The 13,513-nt window shown below is 37.2% G+C and overlaps 3 protein-coding genes across 3 annotated transcripts; all 3 read left to right on the plus strand.

The window, feature by feature from the left end:
- Window positions 1-1,442: 1,442 nt before the first annotated feature.
- LOC110166232 (beta-2-glycoprotein 1-like) lies at window positions 1,443-3,629 on the plus strand. Its single transcript, XM_020931460.2, has 8 exons — window positions 1,443-1,583; window positions 1,684-1,863; window positions 1,993-2,089; window positions 2,172-2,248; window positions 2,660-2,848; window positions 2,913-3,092; window positions 3,179-3,376; window positions 3,460-3,629. The coding sequence occupies exons 1-8, from the start codon at window positions 1,511-1,513 to the stop codon at window positions 3,561-3,563; spliced, it is 1,098 nt and encodes a 365-aa protein (XP_020787119.1). The 5' UTR covers window positions 1,443-1,510; the 3' UTR covers window positions 3,564-3,629.
- A 766-nt stretch (window positions 3,630-4,395) lies between these two features.
- LOC110166225 (beta-2-glycoprotein 1-like) lies at window positions 4,396-6,476 on the plus strand. Its single transcript, XM_020931449.2, has 8 exons — window positions 4,396-4,597; window positions 4,704-4,880; window positions 4,998-5,094; window positions 5,250-5,326; window positions 5,401-5,592; window positions 5,648-5,827; window positions 5,928-6,125; window positions 6,208-6,476. The coding sequence occupies exons 1-8, from the start codon at window positions 4,525-4,527 to the stop codon at window positions 6,270-6,272; spliced, it is 1,059 nt and encodes a 352-aa protein (XP_020787108.1). The 5' UTR covers window positions 4,396-4,524; the 3' UTR covers window positions 6,273-6,476.
- Window positions 6,477-7,340: 864 nt separating this feature from the next.
- nol11 (nucleolar protein 11) lies at window positions 7,341-12,580 on the plus strand. Its single transcript, XM_020931425.2, has 18 exons — window positions 7,341-7,523; window positions 7,797-7,910; window positions 8,043-8,099; window positions 8,190-8,338; window positions 8,755-8,812; window positions 8,913-9,054; window positions 9,418-9,621; window positions 9,687-9,763; window positions 9,974-10,097; window positions 10,177-10,268; window positions 10,561-10,626; window positions 10,695-10,873; window positions 10,950-11,075; window positions 11,159-11,392; window positions 11,482-11,560; window positions 11,642-11,734; window positions 12,248-12,355; window positions 12,425-12,580. Exons 1-18 carry the CDS (start codon window positions 7,377-7,379, stop codon window positions 12,536-12,538), a joined length of 2,163 nt encoding a protein of 720 aa, XP_020787084.2. The 5' UTR covers window positions 7,341-7,376; the 3' UTR covers window positions 12,539-12,580.
- The last annotated feature ends 933 nt before the right edge of the window (window positions 12,581-13,513 follow it).

The following is a 13,513-nucleotide window of genomic DNA, read 5'->3' on the forward strand; positions in this document are numbered from 1 at the left end:
GAGTAAATGTTCTTCACTATCAATTCACTTTCTACCACTGCTGTTTGTAGGGTGAAGTTAGGTACCTTTACTGATTCAGCAATATGAGCCATATAAGTTTTGAACTCCTTGCTCTTTAACTATTCATTATGTTAAAGAGCAAGGAGCTCTTTAACATAACTGCAATCAAATGTTTTTTGTTTGTTTGTTTGTTTGTTTGTTTGTTTGTTTGTTTTTACAAAAAAAAAAAACATTTGATAGGTGTGTGGTGATTATTGTGGGAGGAGCCAAGCTTCACATTCAAATAGCAGAGCAGAAGTGCATTGACATATGCAGTCTAACTTGACAACTATAAGGTTCATAACTAAATAGAAAATGAATTTACAGCTACATAAATTATATGCAATACATGTAATTCAGTCTGTCTAGCTAACCTATAGTTATTAAAAACATGTTGATGGAGGCTCAGTTTACCTTAAAGTTTCAGGAAAATTGTGCCATGTCTGTCAAGTAAAATGAGCCACTATCATGTATGAGTTTTCACATATATTTTAATAGTTCTAATGCTTAAATAGAGATCATTGTGTTTGTAAATGAAAATGCTGCAATACTTGATAGCTGGAGTGCAGCACAATGAGTCATATAGAGCTGTTTTGACATCATATCTTTGAGATGATACTTGGTTCATAACTAGTGTGGCCATTATCACGTTCATCACGATCATCACTATTTAAAACAGCCCTCCACACAGTTAGAGCAGAATTTTCAGTAAAAAAAAAAAAAAAAATGCACTGACCTGCACAACTCCTGCTGCAAGTCCCAGGGTGAATGGGCCTTAAGCAGGTCTCTGAACTGTGTTCCAGAGTCTCAAGGCTTTACACATCCTAAAACTGAAGCACTGGAGCTCTGAGTTTGGTCAGTGCAGGGTGGAGAACAGAGCACCAGAAGAGGCAGAGCAGAGGCATCAAGGACAGCTCTGTGTTTTACATGTTTGTTAAAGAGAAGCTGAGGAGTGACTCATTCTACCTGAGCATGTGGCTCATTTTACCTGAACACAGCTCTTCTCCAGTAGTACATTTGCCAGCAGAGGTTTTAAATGCTCTTGGAGAAAAATAATAGCATTTTATTTCTTTAATTTTATCCCCAAATACAAGTAATACTCCTTAGTACCTAATAACACAATTCATTACATTACATAAAAGTATATTTGTCCCACACAATCTACCAAAAAGTGTCCACTTTACCTGACTTCACCATACACCTATGGATTAAAAAATATATATATAATATGTTTGTGTTCAATATCCAAACAAAGAGCATACTACAGTTTTTAAAAATCAATTAACAGTTTATTTCAAGCATGATTGTGACTGTCCCTTTACAGTTATCAGCCTATTGATCCAAGTGAGCAAATAAGCAGAAATGAAGACCTTTGAGCTAAGCAAATATGTACATTTGATTGGCTCACACTTTTCTGGGTCTGATTTAAACTTCCAACCTCAGTGCACATCGCGGTGGTTAAATTTTGAAGATGATGTCTCCCATCTGGTCTCTTTTGATCCTTTGTCAATTTCTACTTTATACAACTGTGTCATCCAAAAAAGGTAAGCTTAAAAACAAATGCAGTATTATTAGATACAATTACAAGTCTGTTCCTAATTTTTGCTCATGAAATGTGTTTTTTGCTTTTTTGCATTCTGTTAGTATGCGGTCGCCCTCTTTTAACCGATGGCATTGATGAGACTGCCCTAAAGCGGGTGTATGAAGTGGGTGAAGAGGTGACGCTCTCATGTGAACAGGGATACCTCCCATCAACCCCCAGTCCACAGAGAATCACCTGCACCGGCACTGGGGAGTGGACACCCTCGAACCTGGCCTGTTCTCGTGCGTTTAGACTCAACAAAAAGCTTTAACTTTGGTTTTCCATTATTTTAAAAGTATTATTATAACAACTGTGGCACATTGGATATTTACCTCATAAGTTAGGAAATTTACTTTTTCTTTCTTTTACAGCTAAAATGTGCCCAATCCCGAAACCTTTGCAACCTTTGGCAATGGGCCGGACTGAAGCCCCTTTCAAGAGCATTCTCAACTTCACCTGTGACGATGGGTAAATTATACTGAAAATTTTGACATACAAACCAATTCATGTTGGTTCAATTCAAAACTAATTTACTCTGTTACTATAACAGGTATGTTATGATGGGATTCAATAGTAGCAGTTGTTTGCATGACGGTACTTGGAGCAACCCCCCACCAATGTGCAAAGGTAACCACAGAGTTATTGATTAGATCTTTATTTAAAGATACATTGAGTAAATTTTCTGGTGGAGGGTCAGTCAAATGCTTGTCTCCATGGAGATGTCATTGCTTTGTCTGAAATGTTTCACAATATGGCATTAAACCTTTCAATCAGAATGGAGACCAACCCAGACAAAATTACAGATCAGATCTGTGGAAAGCCAGCTCCACTCACAGTCTGAATGCTTGTTTTTTTAGGTATCTCTGAGCTACAAAACCACCAGTAATTGAATAAATGTAAGCTATAGCTGTTTAATGTCATACTGTGGAACATTTCAGGCAGAGCAATGACATATTCATAGAAACAAGCAACGTGACATACCCCCCAACCAAAACACCTAACCCTGGTTTTAGTGGCATCTTTTATCTTCTATTCCAGCTGTTAGTTGCCCATTGCCAAGGCCACCTGCAGAGGGCAGAATTGTGCATGACAAGAAGCCATTTACTGGTACTAATACAATATACGGTCAAGGTTGGACATATGAGTGTAACCCACCTAAAGCACCAAGTTATGAGAGAGGGTCTTGTAAGGCAGACGGAACAGTTCCAGAGCCACCTACTTGTCGAGGTACATCATCAGTTAATTTTCTATTTATTTGTCTGAAATGAAATAAACAACAAATTTTTCTTAGAGGTGAGCTGCCCTGTTCCTGATGGTATCCCAAATGGGATTATCACTTTTGCTGTTATGAAGCAGCATCGCTACAAGGAAACCATTAGATATGCCTGTAATGATCATTACCTTATGGAGGGTGACCCTGAAATACACTGCACAAATACTGGGAACTGGTCTACAAAGCCAATCTGCAAAGGTACATTTCACAACATTACAAAAAATATTCACTGCTTTAAACATTTTTAATTCTGACATACTGTATATCTATTATTTTCCACCAAGCACCCTGTCAAGTTGGCATCAAGAGAGGCCGTATCTTCTACAATGCAAAAAAGATGTGGATTGAAGATTTTAAACCAAATAGAGTCCTTCATAAAGAAGTGGTTGTGTTTTACTGTAAAAACAAGGCAGAAAAGTGTGGCTATCCAGTAGCTAGTGTCTGCAATGACGGAGTCCTCCCTCTCCCAGAATGCTTTGAGGGTAAGCATCCGTACAATTAAAATATGGCATGATATGTTGTAAATTAATACTGTATTTTGATATCTGTGTATTTTCATCTTCAGAACCAGGTAAAATTGAGTACAACATCAGGGCTAAAACTCTTCCTTCGGAAATCAGAACATGTGCAACGTCTCCTCCGGCTACAAGCACAACAAGACCTGCATAACAAGAAGAAATAGAGATTGGATTTACAATATATCTCATGATCGATTAATATAAGATAATTAATGAGTTACTAAAATAAAATTCCTTAATCTTTTGAAGTTTGTGTGTCACCAGAATGTTTATTTGGTTGAACAGTCAGACCCACTGGCCCACAGGTTGTCTGGTGTGATTCCAGCTCCCGCAGATGAATGCTGTCACTGTTTCCTTGGGCAAGACACTTAATCCACCTTGCCCCAAGTGTCTGTGTACATTGTTGTATGATTGTGTGTGTGAATGGGTGAGTGGTTCCTTGATGTAAGCACTTGAAGTGCCTTAAAGGTAGAAAAGCACTATATAAATATGTGACCATTTATCTTGTTTGTGCAAAGTTACTTGAAGTTGCTTCAAAATAATTTCAAACAGAGATTATGCCACCACAAAGTAGTGGTCCAAAATATTTGTATAAAAAGGTATTTGGGGAAAACTACTACTTACTGTAAGTAAAAAGAGTAATCATAAACTGTCTGGACATAACTGATTTATAATAAATTAAATAATGCAAAAATCTGGTATTTTTTATAAACCTCAAAATGTGAAAAAAAAAAAAAAGTGTCTGAATGACCTATGCAAAAAACACAAATGGTTGAATATTTTGATATTGTTAATTTATAACTTTTGTCACTATAACTCACCATATTTACACATGTAGGAATACTGTTTAATGTAAAAGATGCATTTACTAGGTTAACATTTTGAAAATGAAATACTTCTCTGAGTATTTTCATGTCCGGATGTAACTCTGTTGAAACATTGCAGTACTGGGGCAAAGTCCTTCGAATGTAACTTTATAATTCCCCAAACTTACCGGAAACAAAACAGAGAAGACACAGAAACAGGAATTACCAATAGATTTTGTTTTCTGTTTGCTCAAATGAGGAACTAGTCAGAAGTTAAAGAAAGTTGAAATCCTCAAACAACTTACAATGAAGTGTACTTTTTTGCTACAGCTGTGTTCATTTTTGTTTTGGACCAATATCGCAAGAGCAGAAGACAATGGTATGTTTTCATATATGTAACATTTTAGACTTTTTAAAAACTTTTTTTTAGCATATCAGTTGTTATTCCTGTCTATTTAATGTTAATTGTGTGATGTTTGTTGAAGTTTGCTCCAGACCTGAACTTGGGGACAATATGCAGTCGGAGGGGTTACAGCTGTTCTTCAGTCCTGGAGCGGAGGTGGTGCTTTCCTGTAAACCAGGATACACACCCTTGTTCGGACCTCGCACCATCGTCTGCAAAAGCACTGGAACATGGACAGTAACTAAACTTAGATGCAAACGTGAGTCATACATTTACTCAAATAAATTGAGTTCAAGTTGATGCCTATGGCTAGTTTAGGTAGAGTGTACACTATGTTGTTTGTTTCTTAATTGTGACAATATCTCCTTCTGTACAGCCAAGTTATGCCCACCCCCTGATCCTCCAATGAATGGACAAATGTATTATAATAGTACATTTTACCTGAGCACCGTCAACTATGCTTGTGATGATGGGTAAAAGCTTTATTACTGACATTTCATAGTTAAATACATTTACAAAATCTATATAATTTATTACATCATGAACAAATGCATCAATTAGTATTATTTTATATCACTGTTTTGATTTTGTTATTTAAAAAATGAAATGTTTCTATCATCTCTCAAAGGTACATCTTGATAGGTGCCAGCAGTGCTTTATGCGATAGTAATGGGAACTGGAGTGCAACAGAACCACGATGCAAACGTATGTCACTATGCTAAAATCAATATCAATTCAAGTTTCTGCAGAGCTTCAAGTTACATGTGTATTTTCTTTAGCGATTTCCTGTGGTCCTGCTCCAATTCCAGAGTTTGGCATGATCATTTATGATAGGATTATCAGAGATAATAAAAACATCAATTATGGTACCAGTGGAACCTACAGGTGCCTACCTCCACTTGCACTAATTGGTGAAAGGAGAGCAGAATGCACTGCCAGTGGCCAATGGACCGAGACACCCCAATGTCGAGGTATGAACAAGGGATAATAAAGGTGGAATTCAATAAACTAACCTTCTCTTTCTAGAGGTGAGCTGCCCTCCACCAGAGAACATTGAGCATGGCTACATGTCAGTCATCCCAAATAAAGAATATGCCTACACCGACACTGTCAAATATGGATGTAAAGGTGACTATGTACTACACGGGCCGCTACAGATTGTATGTGAGAAGACAGGGGAATGGTCTGAAAAACCATCATGCAAAGGTAAGAAACTTTATACCACTTATACCTGAAGCATATAACTTATTTAAAAACACTGTAAAAGGTTTTGCATTATAAATACAATACAATTTGTGACATACAGCCCCGTGCAGTGTTGGTATTAAGAGGGGAAGAATCATGTACAAAGGGAACAAACAATGGATTGAAGATTTCAAACCTAACCAGATTTTACATGGAGAAAGTGTTTCTGTTTACTGCATGGATGAAGGCCGGAATTGTGGATATGCAATTCCAAGTCAATGTTCTGATGGAAACCTTCAAATTCCTGAATGCTTTGAGGGTAATGCAAACTCATTTAAACTTTGATATGTGAATTTTTGGTGTTTCAAGTTTGATGTTTTGAAATGTGTCTTTTTCCCCAGAGCCCAGTGCAACGCTGTATGCACTAAAATCAGGATCACTTCCATCAGAAATTCAACAATGTTAAAAATAATGTTAGAGAGCAGGAAAAATCTGCTGTTTTTGTTGACTCTTGTCCATTCCAGAAAAAAGTATGCTTAATGATTAATTTCTTAGGATTGCATATTGTCTTTTCTCTTTCTGTCTTTTACAGTTTATTGCAAAATGTACATAATTAAATGGACATGCACATGCTGTATACTTTAGACATTCATTAAATGCTTGAATCATTGGGGGAAGAAATACTCATTTTGTTACTTAACTAAAAGTACAGATACCAAAGGGAAAAAAGAAAAATTCAAGTAAAAGTAAAAGTATCACATGAAAAAAATGTACTTATTTACTTATTAAATACCTGTTTAAAAATGCACTTAACGAGTAAAAAGTAAAAGTATTTCAAACAGATTTCGAGACCTAATAAAGCTTCAGCAATTTTGATAAAAATTGTGCTGAATTTTGTTCAACAGAAACAACTGAATCAATAGTTTTTTTCTATCAGTTTTCGTTAGTATATTTTAGTATGCTCCAACTATAAAACCCTAATCTCTCAGCCTTTTCAGCAGAACTCAAGCTAATAATAATAATAATAATAATAATAATAATAATAATAATAATAATAATAATAATAATCACCTTTTACTTTTGACCCTATTCAAAAATGTAGTGGAGTAGAAAGTACAGATAAGTTCTCTCAAAAGCAGAGAAGTAAAAGTAAAATGTTTCCACTTTAAAATCTACATATACCTTTTTTTTTTTTTTTTTTTTTTTTTTTTTACTAAAGTACAGCACTTTACTATTTTGACTTTGTTTCGTTCCACCACTGGTTTTAATACCATTTTAAAGTATACACCATAGACAAGGAACACAATCTAGTCAACTATGAGGCAATTAATAGCCTTTTATACTAGTGTTCTACAATATCTAGAAGAGATGGCAACTAGTTTTGTTTAAAGAATGACGGGGAAAGTGCAAATAAATACCCGTAAAGCGTTTTGGTGGGAGACCAGCGTGGATCAATAACCGAGGAGACACGCCGGCAGATGACGCTGTTGTTCCGTTTAATTTCATAACTAATGTGGCTATAGGGTCACTTCTCGCGAGACTTAATGGGCTTATTTCTCTTCGCTCCAGCATGGCTGCGCTGTTTGAAGGATACACGTTGTGCGGGCTTGTGCCAGCTCAAAATCTCACATCTTCAGGTGTACATGGCATCAAATCAGAGAGGGACGATGACCATGTATTAGTTACGGACTCAACCAGATCAGTCACTCTGTATAAGGTAAATTAACCACTTTGTAAACCCATGTGGTTAACTGCTCCGATGCTACGTGGGGTTAGCATTCCCAGTCTCTTTTTGATGGACGCAACCACAGAAAGCATTGTTTTCAGATTGTGTTAGCTACTATTGTATGTATATTGTTAGTGTGTGATGTTTAAGAGTGATTCCTTGGTTTATTTGGCCACATGGACGCTGATAACGCCCCTGGTGTTGGCCACGTATTGCGTTGCTTCTCACGCGTAAATGTATCTGCTCGTGTTTTTGCGTTTTCAGGTTTCAGACCAGAAGCCCCTGTGCAGCTGGACGGTAAAACAGGGAGGAAGTTTGACCTGTCCAGTAGTTTACAACTCCAATACAAAAGAATATGTCGCAGTTTCAGACAACAAGGTAACAGGACATAAACACGCACACCGCGCACAAAACGTGTCCCATTGCATTTGTGCAGTTTCCGTAAAATTATTTGTCATACCAATGCTAAAATGTTTATGGATGAAGTTAACATGTTTTAAAATTTTGCAGGTCATTCGAATTTGGAAAGAGGACGACATAACTTTAGATAAGGTGTTTAAAGCAACTGTGAGTATTTGTCAATTGTCATTTTAATTGTAGATCAAACATTATGTGCATTTTGTGTAACTGACTTGAGTTGGATTTCTTTCTCTGCAGCTGTCTTCAGATGTGTGGCAGGTCCACAGTACACATGGAGCAGAACCTGTGGTCTTGTTTCAAAGAGGAGCTATAAGACTCCTGGATTCCATATTGGCTGCACCACAACAAATTGTGGAGGATGTTTTGGCTCAAGACGAAGACCTCAGGTAAATGCAATTGGTTTAGACAAGATAGTTCAGGCACTCCAGAAAAGTGAAAGTCGCACAAGGAAATATAGTTAAAAGGTCTTTATTTAAATGGCCAAAGCCAACATGTTTTATTGACTATGACCAGTCTTCATCAGGGCTTGGTTACATATCAGAGTTACATTAAGTCAGTAAGATTTGTTTTTTGCTTTACAAGTATGGTCCAAGGTTCCCTCTCCTTACAGCTGCTGTGTGCTGTTAAAGGACTGAAAAACTTTGGAAAATAAACTATTGCTCTCCACTGTGACAGGACACTAAATTGCTGTTCACAATCTAAAAGTAATATACAACAAATATGATGCAACACTGTTAAATGTTAAAATAATAACTCTATTAATTTTATGGGGCAATTTATTGATGTATTCTTTTTTCCCAAGGTGGAGCACTCACTTGGTTGCAGATTTGCAGCATTGTGTCATTTTCACAACAGAGCAGGTAACTGATCTTATTGTGAGTTTTTGTTATGTGTTTTTTTTTTTTTTTTTCATTGCACAAATGTCATCTTTTGCCTTTTTAAAATTGGTTTTATTAACAGAAGGGTGACCACTTCCTGTACCTGCAGCAGTTGAACCCAAATAGTCTTCAGAAATACTGTCTTGAAAGAGAGGAGCCTGGTCTCTGTCCTCTGAGCTTCTCTGTTGCCCTCAGAGATAAGCATATCTGCTTGCTTTACCTGTGTAAGATGGCATTCTTTTGTGGTTAAGTGTTAAGGCAGCTAGAGTTGCAAGAACAAACTTCTTATGACCTCTGACATTTCATATAGAGAATATCAACAGTACAATGGCAGCACTGTTGTATCAAAATTACCATTAATGTGTCTTGTCTTTTAATCTTAATTTCACAAAAGAAATTTACAATTGTCCATGCCCACTTTGAAATTAATTAATCCAATCACAACACAGAGCTGTCTGAAGTTGTTGAGCTCATGTGTTAAGAACAAGCTTTATTCTTGCACCTGATTAAGTATGAATGAGCCTTAAGTCTATAATCTATTTTTACTTGACTATAACGCTTCCCTAATTGTACCGCATTATTGTTAGATCCCAATGGTCGTGTGTATCAGAGTATTATACCTTTACGAGGTATTGGTGATGATGGCTCTCAGACCCTTACTCTGCCCCGGAGTCTGCTCCTGAGCCTCTCTGTAGGGGAGGGCCTTCTAGAGGCTGCATCTGCCCTGATACTGGATGAAGCACATGTAGCTGTTGTAGGTGCACCACACCCCTCTGCTGGAGCTGGCAAAGGTGAGGTTAACTTATTAAATTGTTTTTATAGAAATGTAATTGAAAGTTTTATTATGATTCTGCAGATTTTCTCTGCATCTGGAATATACATTTTCAGACCCTTCAGGCTGGGAAAGAGATGGCTGGTAAAATCTATGGTCAGGTAAGATATTGCATTATAACACAATGAGTCCAAGGTTCCCTCTCCTCTCGGCTGCCAGTGCTGACTGAGGACTGTATAACTTTGGTAGAGCATCTCTACTGCTCTCCACTGTGAAAGGGCTGGCCGTCTCTGTTCACAACTTAACAGCAGTGTACATGTGCACATAATTTCAGTGTTTAAGAGGCTAATGGAATGTATCCTCTGCTTCAGCTTTGGAGATTCTCCAACAAGTTATTCATCCCTCATGGGAAATCCCTCTCGGTAATCCGTTATGAGTGCTCCAAGTCTTGTCTGGCCGCTGCTGTGGGAAAAATGAGGCAGGCGAGGATTGAAGGTGAGCAGGAACTGCCTTGGTCTATATCCATATCTTTCAGTTGTTTTCAGTTATTTGTTATACCCACTTTGTTTCACAGAATGCAAAGGCCTTTCTTCCGTGCCTTCATGGAGTAATATATTGCATGGGGAGAAGGTGCAACCATCCAGAACAGCAGATGGCAGAAAAGCGGTACTCTCATTAATTTTTGCATGTTGACCTAATGAAGCTGATAAAAATGTGCCAAGCTGCCCTGTTTATGTTGAATATCAGCCTTAAAGTTGCATCCAAGGTTCCCTCTCCTCTGAGCTGTCGAGTGCTTTTAGAGGAATGAAAAACCATTGGGAGAATATCTACTGCTCTCCACTGTGATAGGGTGTTGTGCCTTTACACAACTTATCTGCAGTGCACATTTTTTATTATGTGTAATAATCCACATAAGGTCTCATTATACAATACTTACAATGTTAACATTTATTTCCAGAGAACAAGTCGAAGAATCCAATCACTGCCTTCTCTGTCAATAGAACAGATGATGGAACTAATTAAGGTTTGTTTGTACTTGTATGTCTATGTCTTCTCTTATGAGTTCATACGTGACACATTTTGCATTTTCAGACTGAGCCTGTGAAAAAAGTGCAGCAGGAAGTGGACGCTTTTATTTCTAACACCCCTGACCTTCAGCTTGTTGTGGGACAGCTTGCTTCTGCTCTTGTGTCCAGGAGCCTGTCTGACTTAACATTCTACACTGGAGGCCTCCTATCACAACTTGTCCAGTCACGGACACTCTGCCATAGGTCAGTAGGTGATACTTTGAGTAAATCTTTTTTTTTTTTAATCGTCTATACAAACCAATGAAATTGTTTGTCATAGCATTTGCCCGGAACTTCTCCTTCTGGCTTTGGAGAAAAAAGACTACTTTCTGTGTCAGCTCTGCTTGCAATTCTTTCCCGATATCCCTGAAGCAATTACCTGTGCTTGTCTAAAGGCCTTTATCAGGTAAATGGTCATTCCATGTGTTTTTATGCTTATTAAAGTATTACATATAATGATAGTTTTTCCTTTTTTTTTTTTTTTTGCAGTATAACAGACAGCGATGCAGAGATGGTGAATCTGGATCCTGCTGGTGTCTCGTTCATGGATATGTTGATCACCAAAGACAGTACACAGGTTGGCTCGCAAAATGGTTCGAGCTATACCTCTGTAAAGAATGATCGCTTAGAAATTATGGACAGAGATGCTGCAGTCCCAAAGGTGAACATGCAAATTCCACTTGAAGAACCATGTCCAGTTAGCTTAAATAAGGCTGTCCTATTGTATCCTTTTTGTTTTTTATCAACTAAATTCAAAACAATATGCCATGTTTTGTTTTTTAATTTTATTTTGCTTAAGTAAAACTGCACAGAAATGAAATCTTGCAGGCGCCATACAGTGAAAATTACCTCCTTCCACACCTCAAAGACCTTTCTTCCCAGCATGCTCTTGTGAGTAATTTGGCAATATGCTCTCTACCAATATGCTTCAGCTGTTTTATTACTGATTTATTTGTTTGTCTGATTATCCAGGTCTTTCTCCAATATCTCCAATTTCTTTACTTGAAGTATTCCCAGGATGCATTTCCACAGAGAAAAGAATTGAGATCACCCACACTGAATCAGGTTTGTCTAGGATATGACAGTAGGACTAAATGAACTAGTACTTTTTTCATATTTTAAGAATCAGGCCATGTTTAATGAATTTAAAATGGTGCTGTACTTAAGTGTCCCAAGATACAAGCTAGTTGGATTAAGCCTAAAAGGACTCTGATTCATGATCTGATTCAGATCTGTGCTATGGCAGCCTCTGCCACTCAGGCCTGTCCAGATACTAAGAATGAGTTCCTTAATAGTCTCTGCCCTGCAAATCAATGTAAACATTAAAGTTAAATATTAGATTCTCAAATTATGTTCAAGATTATATCTACTCCAAGGTTCCCTCTCCTCTGAGCTGCTGAGTGCTTATAGAGGAATGAAAAACCATTGGGAGAATATCTGCTGCTCTCCACTGTGATAGGGCGTTATCCCTTTTCACAACTTAACTGCAGTGTACACATTTATCACTCAATTACTCTTGACAGACAAGTCAGCAAAAGCTTTAATTGTGATGGTCAATTGTTTCCCATTTGGATGCAGGTAATGGATTGGGTATGCATGGTATTGGATGCCCATTTTACAGTTTTAGTGATGACTCCAGAAGCAAAGGGGTTACTTTTTAAACTGCACACCTTTGTCAAGTCTCAGGTAGATGTCTAAAATGCATCCATATAACTGCAAAAGTGAAGTGCATCATCAACTTTTTTCTCTTCTCAGGTGAAACTGTTTTCAGAGCTCGGAAAGATTGGAAGTAGCCTCCAGGAGATCAAAACAATGAAAGCAAAAAAGGACATTGGACAATATTCAATTGAAGTTCTCGAACTGTATTAACAAGGACACTTACACTATTTTAAATAAATTTTCTTTTTATAATCTTTTGAATGCATTTGATTTTATTATGACAAATTACACAAATGTGTCTCACAGCTTTTGTCTTTCAACTGTTGAACTACATTTCAACATTATAAGAAGCTTTTGGTTTTGAATACAAATTTTCCAATAAGCTGTGCTCATTTACCTTTCGCCAGTGTCTGGAGGTACCGTAGGCGCAGACAACGCCACTCATCAGCCTGCCCCCCACGGCACTTGTTTCAACAGTAGTAGTGGCTTATACCAATATATGACGTGAATTCTATAACAAAAAACGTAATGCAAATATAGGTGCTAGATTTGACAAACGTAGCCTATATTTTTCCCCGTACATGGTATAGATTAAAAACACTTGGGAATGCCACGGACTTTGTAACCCTAATACAGGTTGTAGCGCTAGTTATTTTTTATTTATTTATTTGACTGAAGGCAATTATCTCGGACACTTTTCTTAAACCATTTTATTAATAATGCGCTATAATTTATTTTTGGATGCTAATACTATTGGGTCTAAAACATTGCTTATTACTTTCTGGTATAAGCCCAAACACTTATGACGATGATGACACTGGCGATGTTTGCAGTCGCTGGCTTCAAACAACCGATCTGGTCCAAATGTACACAAAGCGAAACCGCATGAGCACCACTAATAGGAGAGTTTGCAAAAGCGTGCAACAAAATTTATGAACTAAAAGCACACAGTATTTGTAGCTTTTGTGGAAACATGTCACGTGATCACGCTGTGCGCGAGTTACCGTCAAGTAACAAACATGAGGACCACTTCCGCCCTAATCCGTCCATAGCATATTATCATCATGATTATCATCATGATTATCATGATTATCATATATATATATATATATATATATATATATATATATATATATATATATATATATATATATATATATATATATATATATATATATATATATA

This window comes from Boleophthalmus pectinirostris, unplaced genomic scaffold (genome assembly GCF_026225935.1).
Source record: "Boleophthalmus pectinirostris isolate CB_2022bp ecotype Guang Dong unplaced genomic scaffold, ASM2622593v1 HiC_scaffold_22, whole genome shotgun sequence".
Classification (NCBI taxonomy): domain Eukaryota; kingdom Metazoa; phylum Chordata; class Actinopteri; order Gobiiformes; family Gobiidae; genus Boleophthalmus; species Boleophthalmus pectinirostris.

Bases quoted from the DNA above. Each gene is read 5' to 3' on its own strand.
- LOC110166232 (XM_020931460.2), top strand. From the start codon at position 1,511: ATGATGTCTCCCATCTGGTCTCTTTTGATCCTTTGTCAATTTCTACTT. The intron at 2,090-2,171 runs GTAAATTATACT...TTACTATAACAG, and splicing joins AACTTCACCTGTGACGATGG to GTATGTTATGATGGGATTCA. The intron at 3,093-3,178 runs GTACATTTCACA...TTTTCCACCAAG, and splicing joins TACAAAGCCAATCTGCAAAG to CACCCTGTCAAGTTGGCATC.
- LOC110166225 (XM_020931449.2), top strand. From the start codon at position 4,525: ATGAAGTGTACTTTTTTGCTACAGCTGTGTTCATTTTTGTTTTGGACC. The intron at 5,593-5,647 runs GTATGAACAAGG...TTCTCTTTCTAG, and splicing joins CGAGACACCCCAATGTCGAG to AGGTGAGCTGCCCTCCACCA. The intron at 5,828-5,927 runs GTAAGAAACTTT...TGTGACATACAG, and splicing joins TGAAAAACCATCATGCAAAG to CCCCGTGCAGTGTTGGTATT.
- nol11 (XM_020931425.2), top strand. From the start codon at position 7,377: ATGGCTGCGCTGTTTGAAGGATACACGTTGTGCGGGCTTGTGCCAGCT. The intron at 10,874-10,949 runs GTCAGTAGGTGA...TGTTTGTCATAG, and splicing joins TCACGGACACTCTGCCATAG to CATTTGCCCGGAACTTCTCC. The intron at 12,356-12,424 runs GTAGATGTCTAA...TTCTCTTCTCAG, and splicing joins ACACCTTTGTCAAGTCTCAG to GTGAAACTGTTTTCAGAGCT.